Source organism: Theropithecus gelada, chromosome 7a (assembly GCF_003255815.1).
Source record: "Theropithecus gelada isolate Dixy chromosome 7a, Tgel_1.0, whole genome shotgun sequence".
Lineage (NCBI taxonomy): Eukaryota > Metazoa > Chordata > Mammalia > Primates > Cercopithecidae > Theropithecus > Theropithecus gelada.
The window spans coordinates 3,297,181-3,313,943 of record NC_037674.1 but is presented as its reverse complement, the minus strand read 5'-3'; the positions used below and the strand labels follow the sequence as shown (position 1 = coordinate 3,313,943).

General features: G+C 36.2%; 1 protein-coding gene across 27 annotated transcripts in view; it reads right to left on the bottom strand.

Moving 5' to 3' along the window:
• UBE3A (ubiquitin protein ligase E3A) overlaps positions 1-16,763 on the bottom strand; it is a 100,504-nt gene that overhangs the window by 42,183 nt on the left and 41,558 nt on the right. Inside the window, exon 5 of one of the 27 annotated variants that reach the window (XM_025389849.1) lies at positions 12,614-12,722. The exons of the other annotated variants lie outside the window; for them this stretch is intronic. Within the exon in view, the coding sequence (XP_025245634.1) occupies positions 12,614-12,651 (38 nt within the window). The 5' untranslated portion in view covers positions 12,652-12,722. The remainder of the gene's footprint in view (positions 1-12,613; positions 12,723-16,763) is intronic. 27 annotated transcript variants of the gene reach the window in all.

Here is a 16,763-nt window from a genome sequence, read left to right as displayed (position 1 = left end):
AAGGAAAGAAAGGAATTTCCCTGATGAGGTCCCTTTAGCGACACCTTATCAGCTGCTCATAATCAAAATTCCTGGAAGAGGAACTATAGCTTCACTTGCCATAATTTCTTCACATTACATTGACTTTTCTTTTTACTCAAAAAAGTATGTTATAATGTGTTGATTTTTAAAATAAAACAAACTTTTCTTCGTCAGCAATGAAGGTCAAGCGAGACGTTCTAGTAAAAGTCTTGTAAAGTTAGACACATGAAAATACTTATCCATTTCAAACAGACAATACTTTCCAATTTTTATTTCTATGACTGAATTAGTGGGACAGTGCTACAAACAGAAGCCCTATGGAATAAGTCATATTTGGAAGGTCAGTTTACCCTAGACAACTTGACAGCAATCAGTTTAAAAATGGTTTCACCTAGAGGGCTGTGTACTGATGTTAGCAATTAACTTTGAAAGGCATAAAAATTAAGATGGACTGATGATACAAGGATGGTTATAAGATAAAGCAATGTAAATATTAATGGCAGAATCTAGGTGACAGGCATATGCGTGTCAGCTATAAAATCTGTGTTCAACATTTTTTAGTTCCCACATATCAGTGAGAACATGTGATATTTGTCTTTCTGTGTCTGGCTTAGTTCACTAAAAAAATGAATTTACAGGACAATTGGAATATAAGCAATGAATACAAGCACTAAGAAGATGAGGCCATAGACACAGCTGCCAGAAAGTGAAGATGTGACAGTGAACACTGAACAAATAAGATTAGAATTACAATTAGAATCAGAAATGACAAAAGAGAAATATGAACTGTGAGATGCAATATAAAAACTGATGGTGAGTAAAGCAAAGAATAAAAAATAAAAAGGGAAAGATTAAAAGGAAAACGTGACTATAAGTAGAGTGACCTTTATATTTACAGAAGGTACAGCAGAATGAACATGTGAGAAGTCTAAAAAACAGATATAAAATAGAAACAACTCAAGGCTTATATAATTAGTCTATAAAGCTAAGAAACACTGCTTAGTAATTTCTCGTAAGTGGAGCCTCTTTATTCTTTCTGGGATGTTGCAAAACTCCATTCCATCTCAAAGTTATTTTTAATGTAAAAATTTGTAAGAGTGAGCAATGGTATCCTAAATAGTTCTAGGCCTTGTAGAAATAGATTGTAAGAGACATCTGTGACATAGCTATATTCAGCACAATGTAGGGTCTGTTACAATGGGATGAAATGAATTTAGATTATTTCAAGACTAAACCTACAATTGTGAACTCTTTAGTACCATGAACCAAACAAAAACCTATTAAATATAGAACAAGACGATTTTCATGAAAAAATTAACACAAACAAATCAGTATTTTCAAGTGTTTGAAATATAGGTTAACCTTTAAGAACTGTTTTATTCATTTTTATAGTCTCAATGTCCAGAATGCTTGATATATGATAAAAAAAAAAAGTAAAATTATACAACTAAATATTTATATAATTCATCTGTAAAATGAAAATCTGTTTTAACGTGTCATATTTCACAGTTAGGAATAAAAACCTCAAATCAACAAATTAACTTTACATCTTATAGAATTAGGAAATGAAGAACAAATTAGACTCAAACTTACCAAAAAAAAAAAAAAAGGAAATAACAAATTACAGTTAAAATAAACAAAATAGAGAAAAATAGAAAATTTTTGCAATAGAAAAAAAAAAAATCAACAAAATTAGGAGTAGCTGTTTCATTGAAAAGATCAACAAAATTGGCAAATTCTTAGACTAAGAAATGAAGAGAATAGACACAAATAGCAAAAATTGGAAATTAGAAAGGAAATACAACAACTGCTGCCACAGAAATAAACAGGACCATAAAAGACTAATATGAACAACTATGCCCCAACAAATTTGATAACCTCTGAGAATGGATAGACACATCAAACCCACCAAGACTGAGTCACAAATACATACAACTTCTGAATGTACCTATAACTATCAGAGACTGAATCAGTAACTGTCCAACAATACCAGGGCTTCACTGAAAACTCTACCAAACATTACTCTTTGAAAAAACTAAAGAGGACAGAACACTTTCAAAATCATTATGATTTTGATAATCATAGTAATGCTAAGTAAGCATTACTTAGATATCAAAATCAGACAAATTTACTACAAGAAAAAAGAATCCCTAATAAATACTGATGCAAAAAAAATCAACAAAATACCAAGAAACAGAATTCAACAATGCATTAAAAAGAACATCCTTTTGTGATTTAAAAAAAGGTCAGATATGGTGGCTCATGCCTGTAATCCCAGCACTTTAGGAGGGCAAGGTGGGCGGATCACCTGAGGTCAGGAGTGTGAGACCAGCCTGGCCACACAGTGAAACCCCATCCCTACTAAAAATACAAAAGCTAGCTATGCACGGTGGTGGGCACCTGTAATCTCAGCTACTCGGGAGACTGAGGCAGGAGAATCACTTGAACCCGGGAGGCAGAGCTGGCAGTGAGCTGAGATTGCATCATTGCACTCCAGCCTGGGTGACAAGAGCAAGATTCTGTCTCAAAAACAAAAGCAAAAACACTCAATTTGCTAGAAAGATATGGAAATTACTTCAAAATAATGAAGGCCATATATAGAAAGACCACAGCTAATGTTATTCAATGATGAAAAACCGAAAGTTTTCCCTCTAAGATCACAAACGGAACAAGAATGCACACATTCACCACTTCTATTCAACATACTATCAGAAGTCCTGCCAGAGTCAGCAATTGGGTAAGAAAAAGAAATAAAAGGTATTAAATGAGAAAAGTAAGAAGTAAAATTACTTCTGTTAGCAAATGACACGATCTTATACGTTGAAAACTCTAGCCCACCAAAAAGAAAAAAAACTGTTAGAATAAAGGATACAGGATATAAAAATAAAGTTACAGGATATAATAATAAAGTTACAGGATATAAAAACCAACATTAAGAGTTGCATTTCTAAATACTAAAAATGAAGAATCCAAAAAGGAAATTAATTTTTAAAATCCATTTAAAATGAAATCAAAGAGTAAAATACTTAGGGAATATTTTCAACAAGGAAATGAAAGACACATACATTGAAAATTATACAACATAGGCCAGGCACAGTGGCTCACGCCTGTAATCCCAGCAGTTTGGGAGGCCAAGGTGGGGGGATCACGAGGTCAAGAGATTGAGACCATCCTGGCCAACATGGTGAAATCCTGTCTCTACTAAAAATACAAAATAAATTAGCCGGGCTTGGTGGCACACGCCTATCTATAATCCCAGCAACTCGGGAGGCTGAGGCAGGAGTATCACTTGAATCCGGGAGGCAGAGGTTGCAGTGAGCCGAGATCGCGCCACTCCACTCCAGCCTGGTGACAGAGTGAGACTCTGTCCCTTCTCCCCCCCTCCCCCCCCAAAAAAAATTATACAACAATGCTGAAAGAAATTGAAGATAATATAAATAAATGGAAAGACATCCAAGTTTATGAATTGGAAGATTTAGTATTCTTAAGATGGCAATACTACTGAAAGCAATCTGCAGATTCAAAGCAATCCCTATCAAAATCCCAATGGCATTTTCTACAGAAATAGAAAAAAAAAAAATCTTAAAATTATTACGGAATCTTGAAGGACCCTGAATAGCCGTAACAATCTGGACAAAAAACAAAGCTAGAGGCCTCCCATTCCCTGATTTCTAAAGATATTGCAAAGCTATAGTAATCAAAACACTATGGTGCTGGCATAAAGACAGATATACAGACCAACTGAGCAGAAGAGAGAACACAGAAATAGGGAAAAGAGGTTCTTCAACAAACTGTGTTGGGAAATCTGGAATCTAACATGCAAAAGAATGAAGTTGGAGCCTTATCTTACACCATATACAAAAATAAGCTCAAGATGGATTACAGACCTAAACTTAAAACATCAAACTATAAAACTACTACAAGAAAACATACAGAAAAAGCTTCATGACATTGGACTTGGCAATGATTTCTTGAATAGATCACCAAAAGCACAAGCAACCAAAGCAAAAACAGACAAACCGGGGATACATAAACTCAAAAATTTCTGCAAAGCAAACAGTAAACAGAGTAAAATGGCAACCTACAAAACAGGAGAAAATATTTCCATACCATGTATCTGTTATTTGGTTAATATTCAGAATATACAAGTAACTCCTACAATTCAACAACAAAAAATCTAGTTAAAAAGTGGACAAAAGACTTGAATAGTCATTTTTCCAAAGAATGTATACAAATGGCCAATAAGCCCATGAAAAGATGCTCAACATCACTGATCAGTAGGGAAATGTGAATCTAAACTGTAATGACATACCATCTGAAATCATTAGGATGACCACCATCAAAAAAACAGAAAATAAGTGTTGGTGAAGATATGGAGAAACTGGAACCCTTACGCACCATTGGTGAAAACGTAAAATGGTGCCAGGCACTATGAAAACAACATGAAGGTCCCTCAAAAAATTTAAAATAGAACTACCTCCAGTTCCACATATAAAGAGCTTGGAAGTCACCACTCCATTCTAACAGGTAAAAAATGACAAACTGAAAAACAATCAAATCTGAGATAGGATAAGTGAGGTCACAGGGCAAATAACTGCCTGTAAGTGAGAGCAAAGGACAGGTGAACACATAGCATCACCATTTATCTGAGATGAAAAACACAAGCAGAAACCTCCACAGGGTAGGAAATCCTGAAGTGTAATGGACAAATTGATGAAGGCTCAGTGTGGGCAACTCCGAAAGCTAAAAACTCCATAGTTACCCAATTATAGGGGGACCCCTACAATTTTCTAAGTTTTACATCCAGGCAATTGACCAGCTTCTCACAGTAAATATAGGAGAAAAATTCTCAACCCTCAGCAGGGGAGGCAAAGAGAAACGATTTTCAAGTACACCACAGTATTCTGGTCTTAACAAGGTTTGTCCTCAGGAGAAACTAACCAGAGCCTGACCTGCTGATGTTGTAGCAAAGCCAAAATGATGTGGGGGAAGAGAAATAACCCAACTCCACGCCATTATAGCTATCTTGTTCTATCTAAGGGAATGAGGGGGGTGGTGTGGGACTGAGAAACACTTGTGAAGTTCACAGTCCAGAGGCATAAGCTCACTAAAAGACTGACCTAATCATAAGACTACAGAACTCTTCTCCTCTTCCTACACCTTACAACCACATTACTAAAGGTTCATTTACAACAGTTCCTTTTACCTAGTACATCGTGTCCAAGCTATCAATAAAAAAATTACAGGGCATAATAAAAGGTAAAAAACAAGCATCAGGACCAAATTCAGCAGGGATTTGGAATTATCAAACTGGGAATCTAAAACAACCATGATTAATATGCTAAGGGCCCTAACGAATTGACTAAACAACATGTTAAAAAAGAAAAAGGAGAGATGAAAATCCTAAGAATGAACCAAAAGGAAATGCTAGAGATAATACAAAAACAAAAACAAAAAACAGAACACTGTAAGAGAAATGAAGAATGCCTTTGATGGGCTTATTAGTAGGCTGGGCATGGATGAAGAATCTCTGAGCTTGAAAATACATGCCAAAAAACTACATCTGGGCATAAAACGTTGTTAACTACAGAAATTCAAGGATAAGAAAAAAATCTGAAGTAAGCCGAGGGAAAAAAATCACTTTACCCGTAGAGGAAAAAAAGAAAAAGAAGAAAAAATACATGTGACTTCCTACAAGAAAAAGAGTGGGGTGAAATATTTACAGTGTTGAGAGAAAAAATTCATAAACCTAGCACTCTACCTTGTGAGATTATTACTCAAAAGTTAAACTGAAATCTACATATACAGAGCATCAAAAGAAGGAAACACTGAAAGTAAAATAAAACCTTTTATTTTTCTTATACTTAATTATCTAACAAATAAGAATTTGTTCAAAATAATGTCAACAATTGTGCTTACGCATACAGACGCTCCTAAATTTACTTATTGGGTTGTGTCCCGCTAATGCCATTATAAAGTGAAAATATCATGAAAACACAACTTATCCAAATTTGTGGGATACAGATACAGTGAAAGCAGTACTTAGAAAGAAACATACAATACTGATGCATTTATTAGAAAAGAATGATCTAGGCCAGGCGTGGTGGCTCACGCCTGTAATCCCATCACTCTGGGGGGCTGAGGTGGGTGGATCACGAGGTCTGGAGTTCAAGACCATCCTGGCTAACACACTGAAACCCCGTCTCTACTAAAAATACAAAAAAAAAATCAGCCGGGCGCGGTGGCGGGTGCCTGTAGTCCCATCTACTCAGGAGGCTGAGGCAGGAGAATGGTGTGAACCCGGGAGGCAGAGCTTGCAGTGAGCCGAGATTGTGCCACTGCACTTAAGCCTGGGCAACAAAGCGAGACTCCGTCTCAAAAAAAAAAAACAAAACAAAAAAAACAAAACAAAAAAAGAAACAAAAAAACAAAAAAGAAAGAAAGAAAAGAATGATCTAAAAATCAATTATCTGAGCTACCACCTTATGAAACTAGAAGAAGCAAATTAAATCCAAACAGAAGTAATAAAAATTAGAGCAGAAATCAATGAAATTGAAAACAAGAGAAAAATCAAAGAAATCAAAAACTGGTTCTCTGAAAAGATCAACAAAATCAATAAGCCTCTAGTCAGGCTAACTAAGAAAAAGAGACAAAGGACAAAATAACTAATATCAGAATGAAAAGAGTACACATCATTACAGATCTCATGGGCATTAAAAGGATAATCAAGGGATATTATGAACAACTTTATGGCCACAAATTTGGTAACCTAGACGAAATGAATCAATTCCTTAAAAGACACAATCTATTAGAACTCTAAGAAGAAACAATCTTGATTAAAAAGCATATATTATAGAAATTAAATATGTAATTAATAATGTTCTAAAAGAGAAGGCGTCAGACCCAGATGGATTCTCTGATGAATTCTACTAAACATTTAAGGAAGAAACCACACCAATTCTTTACAATCTCTTTCAGAAGACAGAAGCAAAGGGGATGCTCCTATCTCATTGTGTGAAGTCGGTCAGCATTACTCTAATACCCAAACCAGACAGACATTATCAGAAAACTACAGACCAATATTTGTCATGAACAAAGATGCAAAAAATCGTAAACAAAGTATTAGCAAACTAAAAACAACATATTTCTCCACCAGCACAAAGTAGGATTTATCCCAGGTATGCAAGACTGGTTCAATATTGGAAAATCAATTAATGCAATTCACCATATCAACAGATTAAAGAAAAAAAAATCACATGACCATACCAATAGATGGAGAGAAATATATGACAAAATTTAACACCCACTCATGATAGAGACTAGTAAACTAGGAATAGAGGGAACACCTTCAACTTGATAAAGAATGTTTACAAAAAACATACAGCTAACATCATCTTTAATGATGAGAAACTAGAAACTTTCTCACTAAGATCAGGAACAAGACAGGAATATCCCCACCTCACCACTTCATACTGAAAGTCCTAGCTAATACAGTAAGACAAGAAAAGGAAATAAAGGGGATACTAACTGGGAACAACAACAACAAAAATGCCTTTGTTTGTAGATGAAATGACTGTATGTGTAGAACAGATACAGGAATTTGACAAAAAGAAAAACAACAAAAACCTCCTGGAACTAATAAGTGATCACAGCCAAGCTGCAGGATGCAAGGCTCATATAAAAAAGTTAATAGCTTTCCAGTAAAGCAGCAACAAATAAGTTGAATTTGAAATTAAAAACACAATACCATTTTACATTAGTGTGTCCCAAAATGAAATACTTAAGTACAGATCTAACAATACAAGGAAAAATTTTTTAGAATTCTGATGAAAGAAATCAAAGAACTAAATAAGGAAGAGCTATTCCATGACCCAGAAGAGCCAACTCAATATTGACAGAAAAAGTCAGATGGACACTACTGACTTCAAGATTTACTGTAAAGCTCCAGTTGTCAAGATGGTGTGATACTGACAAAAGAACTGACAAAACAGATCAATGAAATAGAATAGAGAGCCCAGAAATGGACCCACATAGTCAAAGGAGCAATGGCAGTATTTGACAAAGAGGCAAAGGCAATACAACGAAGAAAAAAAATAGTCTTTTTCAATAAACAGTGGTAGTAACTGAACATCCACAAGCAAAAAAAAAAAAAAAAAGAGTCTAGACACAGGTCTTACACCCTTCACAAAAATAAACTCAAAAATAAGCCAGAGAATTAAAGGTAAAACTCAAAACTATAAAACTCCTAGAGGATAACATAGGAGAAAATCTAGATCTTGGGTTTGGTGATGACTTTTTAGATATGGCAACAAAGGTACCAACCATGAAAAAAAGAACTGATAAGCTAGACTTCATCAAAATTGTCTACTTGTTTCTTAAAAATTGTTGTGTCTTTTGCAAAAGACAATGTCAAGAGTATGAAAAGACAAGCCACAGACAGGGAGGAAATATCTGCAAAAGACACATCTGATAAAGAACTATTAACTAAAATGTGTAAGGAAGTTGGGCGTGGTGGCTCACATCACAGCACTTTGGGAGGCCAAGGTGGGTGGATCACCTGAGGTCAGGAGGTCGAGAATAGCCTGGCTAACATAGTGAAAACCCATCTCTACTAAAAATACAAAAATTAGCCAGGTGTGGTGGTACACGCCTATAATCCCAGCTATTTGGGAGGCTGAGGCAGGAGAATCATTTGAACCCAGGTGGCAGAGGTTGCAGTGAGCCAAGACTGCGCCACTACACTGCAGCCTGGGTGACAGAGCAAGGGTCTGTCTCAATAGATAGACAAACAGACAGAGAGACAGATATAGTGTAAGGACCTGTTAAAATTCCACAAGAAAACAAACAACGCAATTAGAAAATGGGACAACCACCTTAACAGACACCTCACCAAAGATATGCAGATGTCAATTCAGCATATGAAAAGATGCCTCACACATCATACGATGCCAGAGAAACATAAATCAAAGTTATAAGATACACACCTATCAGAATGGCCAAAATTCAGAACAGTGATAACACCAAATACTGGTGAAGATGTAGAGCAACAGAAACACTCGTTCATTGCTGGTGAAAAATGTAAAAGGATAGAGTCACATTAGAAGACAGTTTGGACATTTCCTACAAAACTAAACATTTTTGCCATAAGATCCAGCAAATGCACTCCCTGGTATTTACACAAAGTCACTGAAAACCTAAGTCCATACAAAAACATGCACACCGATATTTACAGCAGTTTTATTCATAATTAGCAAAATGTGGAAGCAACCACAACAATGTCCTTCATTAGGTAAATATTCATTCACAAACTGTGATATGTCCAGAAAATGGAAAAAGAGAGGTACTAACAACCTATGAAGACATGGAAGAAACTTTAATCCATATTAGTAAGTAAAAATAGTCATGATGAAAAGGCTATATACTGCATGATTACAAGTATATAATATGCTGGAAAAGGTAAAGCTACAGACACAGTAAAAGGATTGGTGACTGCCAAGGAGTGGGAGGGAACGAAAGATAAACAGGCAGAACACAGAGGATTTTGGGGCAGTGAAAACATTCTGTATGATACTATAATGGTGGATACATGTCATTATACTTTGTTCAATGCCACAGAACGTACAGCACTAAGAACGATCCCTAATATAAACTACGGACTTTGGGTAATTATGATATATCAATATAGGTTCATTGGAAAGACATGTACCACTCTGATGGGAGATGGACATTGACTATGAGAGAATCTATACATGTGTGGAAGGAGGTACAGGGAAAATCTCTGTACCTTCCTCTCAATTCTGTGAACCTAGAACTCCTGTAAAAAAAAAAAAAAAAAAAAAAAAAATTTTTTTTTTTTTTTAAATAGAATACATATGATCCAGTAATCCAACACCTGGGTATACTCCCAAATGTGTTAAAAACAGGTTCTCAAAAAAATATTTGTACACCCATGTTTATTTCAACATTACAATATTCAAAAGTGGAAGAAACCTAAACATCCATCAACAAATGGTTAAAGAAAATGTAGTATACATATATAACAAAATGTTATTCAGCCTAAAAAAAAAAAAAAAGAAATCCTGTAATATGCTACAACACAAATGAACCTTGAGGACATTATGCTATGTGAAATAGTACAGTCAACAAAAGACAAATACTTAACGATTCCACTTATATGAAGTAACTAAAATAGTCAAATTTTAGAGGCAAAAAGTAGAATGGTATTTGCCAAGGAATAGGAAGAAGGGGAAAAAGAAGAGTTGTTCAATGAATGTAGTTTCTGTTTTACACGATGAAAAAGTTCTAGAGATCTGCTGCACAACAATGTGCACACAGTTAACCACAATTGTACTATACACTTCAAATCATTAATATCATCCAGTTTGTTGTTTTTGACAATTTTTAAAAATCTACCCCATTTTTTTCTTTACCTCTTATATAAACTGATAAAAACCTGTTTTATCCTAATCAATTATTTCATGACTACTGCTCCCCAGAGAAAAAATGACATGTGAAATACTACTACTTATCCATCTCCTGGGTCTGAGCAGTACATGTCAGGAACAAGAGGGAACTGTAGCTGGAAGACAGTAGAGGAGCCGTAGGACAAGTCTCAAAGAGAAGGAAGAAAAGGCGCAAAGAAAGAAAACAAGTTTAAGATAGTAGGAAAGCATTCAAAGACTGCAACCTGAGATAAGGGGTTTTCACTAAAGGTTTTGGAGTAAAACAGTTTGAGTTGGCATGCCTGTAGACATGGGAAGCAGCAGTGATGCAGAGGTGAACATTACTGTAGATAAAACAGATGGGAATTTGAGTTGCTAGGGAGTGAGGGGTTAAGCAGATAAATAAAGATGGCAGCAGATTTGGGCAAGAGTGAAGAAGAGTAAGTTCAGGTATCAGTCTTCAAAAACCGAGAAGAAACTGAGAGCTCACTAAAGGCAGATAGAGGATGACACAACCAGAAGGCATAAGCTTCAAAGGAGCAGGGATTTTTATGCTGAGAGAGTAACAGGAATAGTTCAAAGCAGCAGTGGAGAACACGAATAACATTCTGTGTGGGAGAAGAACACGTCCAGAGCTTACTGCACCTATAACCTAGCTTCTGTAACTGGAAATGAAGAATCTGCTCTAGACAGGTCATCACTTTTCACTACTTATTTTACTTGGCCTTCCTAAGAAATATAGACCTTTTGGAAATTATTGACTTTTGGGTCTAGGACACTATTTCTTGGTTTCCTCCCTTCTCTCTGGCTGTTTTTCAGACTTTGCTTCCAAATCTAGAGACATTTGTATTCTCCAGGGATCAGCTATTAGATACTTTCTCTTTTAAATTTCCCTTTGGACAGTTTCATCTTCTTTCAAGGATTGAGCAATAACTAAATGACTTCCAAATGTCTACTTCAGTATAAATTCTGCTTGTCAGGCTACATAAAATGGGCTCTTCCAGGAATTATAATGTTTAAAGAAAGAGAAAGCCACGTGATTTCAGTATGACAGAGATGACTACAGAGGAACAGCAATAAAAAGAGGCAACTTAGCAGAGGTGAATCACAAAAGATGACTAGGAGCTGATGACACTAAGGGTGGGAAGAATGTTTCAGATAGAGGAAAATGAGTAAAAGCACAGGGACATGAGAACATGGTATTATAAGACAATTCCAAGCACTTCAAGAGCCTAAAGTTCAAGAAAAGTTTCAAAAATATGAAAATGGAGAGGCAGGGAGAAGCTAGATCATGGAAGACCTCACTAGCCATGATAAGTAATTCTTTTTTTTAGCCAAAAGAGGAGTAATCTAATAAAAGCTAAAGACCTTCTCCTCATAAAAACACATGCACACTTCAGGAGTGCACATGCAGTCTTCCGGAAGATTCGTAACCCACTATATTCATAAACCATTAGAGAAGAACTAAAACACAAGGAGTCACTGAAGGGTTTTAAGCAGCTAAGTGGCTGATAAAATTTGCCTTTCCAATAACTGAAACCAAAGTGGGCAAAACTGGAGGCAAACAATCCAGTTAGGTAATGACTACTGTAATAGTCCGGACAAAGAATGTAGTAGTAGCAAGAAAAAAAAAGATGAAATTGACCCAGGAAGTATTTAAAATAAGTAATTTGTAAGAGGTAAATAAGCTGGAAAAGCTAGAGATAATGGGTAAGGTTTCTGGTATGGGCAACAATATATGCTACAAGCTGAGATGTTAATAAAAACAAAAGTTCATCAGCATGTAGTAATTTATTTATATTATGTCACTGAATATTCAATTATGTTAAGAGGCAGACAGTAGTTAAAAACAAAGAACTGGTGAATCAAAAAGTTCTGCTAATTTGGGGAAATAGCATCCCTTTTATTTTCATTAATCTCTTTTGGCTTTGATCCTCATTTGTAGCTGACAAGAAGTTCTATGTATTAAACTATTCTCATTAATGTGTCCAAAAATCTCTTGGGAATAATTAAGACATAAATTAATTCAAAATTCACATGATTACAAAAATCTCTCCTTAGATAATCTCATAATATAGCCATGTTTTGCTCATTCTACTTTGAAAAGATTCAGCCAGAAGCAGTTCATCCATTCAAGTATGTTCCCTTACATTTGAAACAGAAGATACAGGTTTATACGATGCTTCATGTGGCAGAAAAGCAGGGCAGACTGTGACTCGTGTCACTCCCACACCCGATGCCTTTCATGGGCTCCTGTGTCTGTCAGAAGAAAGCAAAGGGCCTTAATACGGTCCTGGCTTTCTACATCCAAATGCATTTTCCACACCTCCCATCAGCTAACTCTACATTACGGCAATACAGAACTTCTTACTACTCAGTGGACTTGCTCTGCTGTCTTCTCTGATTACAGGTGTTATTCTTCCTGCCCAGAACACATGATTCTTAGTTATTTCCAATCATCCTCAAGGTTTCGGCTTATATATCACTTTTAAGATGATTAGGTATTCTTCCTCTGTAGTCTCATAGCAACCAGTACCTATTCTCACTATTATATGTTGTTATAACTGACTATCAATTAAATGGGAGGCTGAGGCATATGACCCAATAACTTATTTACTGTTGTATCCTCTGAACCTAGCAAATTACAGATCCTCAATAGAGATTTTTCAATTTCTCTTCTGATACTGTCTAGATAACACTGTCAATTAAACCTACCTTCCTCTAATTATTTGACCTTGAAGGGAAATACATGTCAGAATACCTCCTGGTTTCTTCAGCATATCAGAAGCATACAAAAGGACCTTCTCAATCTGGAGACCAAGAATATGATATCAGAACCTATAGAAGAGGATTCTGAAAATACGAGAACCACTTATTTGATTGAAGAGATTTACTTCGGAAAATATTTCAAGAAGTTACTTGTCCCAAAATTCTCATAGATGTGTAAGTACACCGAAGTTAGAAGTCATATAGGCAATAAAAGCATCCAAGCTCTATTTCCATCATCTACTCTGATTAAAAGGCTCAACTCTCCTATCAAATTTGAGATAATCATGTGGATTATGCAGCACAGTGACTTGCTACATGTTAAATGCTCAAAAAGATGATAGGTGTTATTAGCCACATCCTACGGGCTGGGTACATACTTATTAGTTTATATATATACACAAACTGATCCTAAAAAATTCTTCCTACATTTCTGCAAGAGAATTAAAAGGGCAGAAACAAACATTTTGCATAAATTTACTAGCTTCATTCTTTCATGTAGGAAATAGTTACTGACTACCTTCTGTATGCCAGGCACTGTCATTAGGCTTCCATTCTAGTGGTGAAGCAAAACAACAAAGAAATCAATATGCAAGACGTCAAATGACATTAAATCCCACGAAGAAAAATGCAGCAAGGTAAGGGGAATCCAGAAGATTGAACCTGATCATTCTTTGATGCAGCTGGTCAGGAAAAGCATCATTTGAGCAGAGAGCTCTTTCTGAATCAAGTGAGCAAGGAAGCCACCTGGATTACCACAGAGAACGGTCGCAGGGTCACTGACAATAGTTATGAGACTTAAGATGACAAGGATACAGTCACTGTAGACAGAGATGAGCAAGTGAGGTAGAGAGATCACAGAAGTGAAAGGAAGCCAGTTCATACAGGGCCATGTAAATCTCCAGATTTCACTTTTAAGATGGGAAGCCTCTGAAAAGTTCTGAGCATAATAAACAACACGGTTTAACTCAGATTTTAAAAATATCATTCTGGCTGCTACTAGAGAATACACTGTAAAGTGTAAGACTCCTGGGAAACAATTTCTTTCTTTTGCCAAAAGATGATGCCTTTAAACAGGGTAAACAGAAGTATAATGGTTAAAAAAAAACATGAGGCATGGGTATTTTGAAGGTGTAGCCAACAAGATTTACCAATAATTTGAGTATGTGACATAGAGAAATTAAAAGATGCTTCTAAGGCTTTTGGTTGCACAGGAGGGAAAAAAAGTTGTTACTGACTGAGACGGCAAAAGATTATGAGAGACGAAGGTTTGGGAGGATGAAAATCAGGAGCTCCACTTAGGACATGTTAAGTTGGAGAATGAGACTTAACTGTTGGATAAATGAGTCTACAGTTCAGAGGGCAAGAGTTGGTGATGGAAATAGGAGAGTTGTCAAAGCGTAGATTAAAAGCTCTAACCTAGAGAGAAAGAATAAAAACGTCCCCAGGACTGGGTCCTGGGGCATTTCTGACATTTACAGTAAACTGAACATTTATTAAAACTAACTTGCTTTACTGAACCATAAATCACTTGCTGTATTTACCCCTGCTCCATTTATAGTTATACACCTGAAAACATAGCCTTAGTGTTAGAGGTAAAGAGTAAATACCAAACATAAAAAATCCAATCTGGTAGGGTGCGGTGGCTCACGCCTGTAATCCCAGCGCTCTGGAAGGCCGAGGCAGGCAGATCACGAGGTCAGGAGTTTGAGACCAGCCTGGCCAATACGGGCAAACTCCAAAAAAAAAAATCTGAAGTTACTGAGAAACTGATATGAAATCATTAAGAAAATTAAGGGGTCTAAATTAATACATACAAAGAGATCCCACAACATGGTTTTTATAAATTTAAACAAAATCCATGGCCAGGCACGGTGGCTCACGTCTGTAATCCCAGCACTTTGTGAGGCCAAGGCAGGAGGATTACTTTGGGGCCAAGACTTCAAGACCAGCCTGGGCAACATAGTGAGACCCTGTCTCTACAGAAAAAAAAAAAAAAAAAAAAATTAATGTTTTAGCCTGGCATGGTGGCATGTGCCTGTAGTCCCAGCTACTCAGGAGGCTGAGGCACGAGGATCACTTGAGCCCAGGAATTCAAATGACAAAGCAAGACACTGTCTCAAACAACAAGCAAACAAAACAAAAAACTAAAGTAAATCCAGGTAAAATAAACATACAAATAAATGAAAAGATCTGGGTTATTGCATTAGTTCTGTTTGTAGGCTTAACTACAAAATGGTGTCCAGTTGTTAAAAATGTTTGCTTAGGAGTACTGATGTTTTTTTATTATGCTCTTCTACATTCTAGGAAATTGGCAACATTAAGAATTCCTAAAAACAAACAGGAGTGTTAAGTGTATAAAAATTATTATTTAAGATGCATTCAAGGCATTCCTTAAATTAAAATATCAAATGCATGTCAAATTACACACAAAAAAATCATGCTTCAATAAATGTGGGATGTTGCCATTAATGGACAGTTAGTTCTCAGGTAAAACCAAGAATCCTTCATTACCTATTCTGTAAATTAGGACAAATACTATTAAGGTATTAGGTTGGTACAAAAGTAACTGAACAAACCCAGACCTACTCACCTCACTGAAAGTGCTGCCTGGCTATAGTCTCTAGATACAGGAATGTGAGAAATGGTAGCAGCCTTGAAGGTTTAGAGCTATATTCTCATACCAATTATGGCTAGAAACTTAAACAGCTCTACTGAGACATTATGGGAGGTCTAATTTCCTGTTACTCTACTTTAACACAGCCAAGTAAAACAGTAAGAAAGCTTGCTTAATTCGACAAGGACTGAATGCCAGAGTGTCACCTGGAAACTTGTGACAAATAATCATGCCTCACACATTCATCCTTGGTTTTTACTACCAAATGCAAGCTTCATCTATCCTCTTCCATTCTAAACTTGACTCATCCTCCTAACCTCTTCCAGAAAGATCTCTAGAAACCCAGAGTCTTTCTGAAGACCCACAGGCTGTCCCCTATCTTCAACTACTTTACATAATGGCCCCTCAACTTCTTAGCTTTCACGAAAGCCTGGCTCTTCCCTGAAGGCACGGCCTATCATGCAACCCTTTTATGTGACTCCTAAAACCCAAGTCCACCATTATTCTTCTAATACTCTGTATTAAAAATAAACAACAAAATTCCCTGTATTAAAAGCAAACAACAACAAAAAACTTGTAATTTGAAACTCACGTCATTTAACTGAATGCCTTCTCTTTCTCTCTGTTCTGGTCAACTAAACCCACATATTTAAGCCTCCACTTTGCCCCCAGTTACATCATCAGCAAAGTGACTTCAATGTCCCTGTACATGGTTCTATCCCAATACTCTAGGCCCCCAAAATATCTGCCTTTCTAAATTTGAGATATCTTCACCTCCTCATTTCAGCAAATCACTCCCTTGTCTTTGTTAGACATATTAAAACCTCTGATAATGATCATCTCAGCTATCTTTATAACAGTTTCACTCATACTCATATCTCCTTTCACCTATCAAGACACTAGGTTTGGTGACAAAT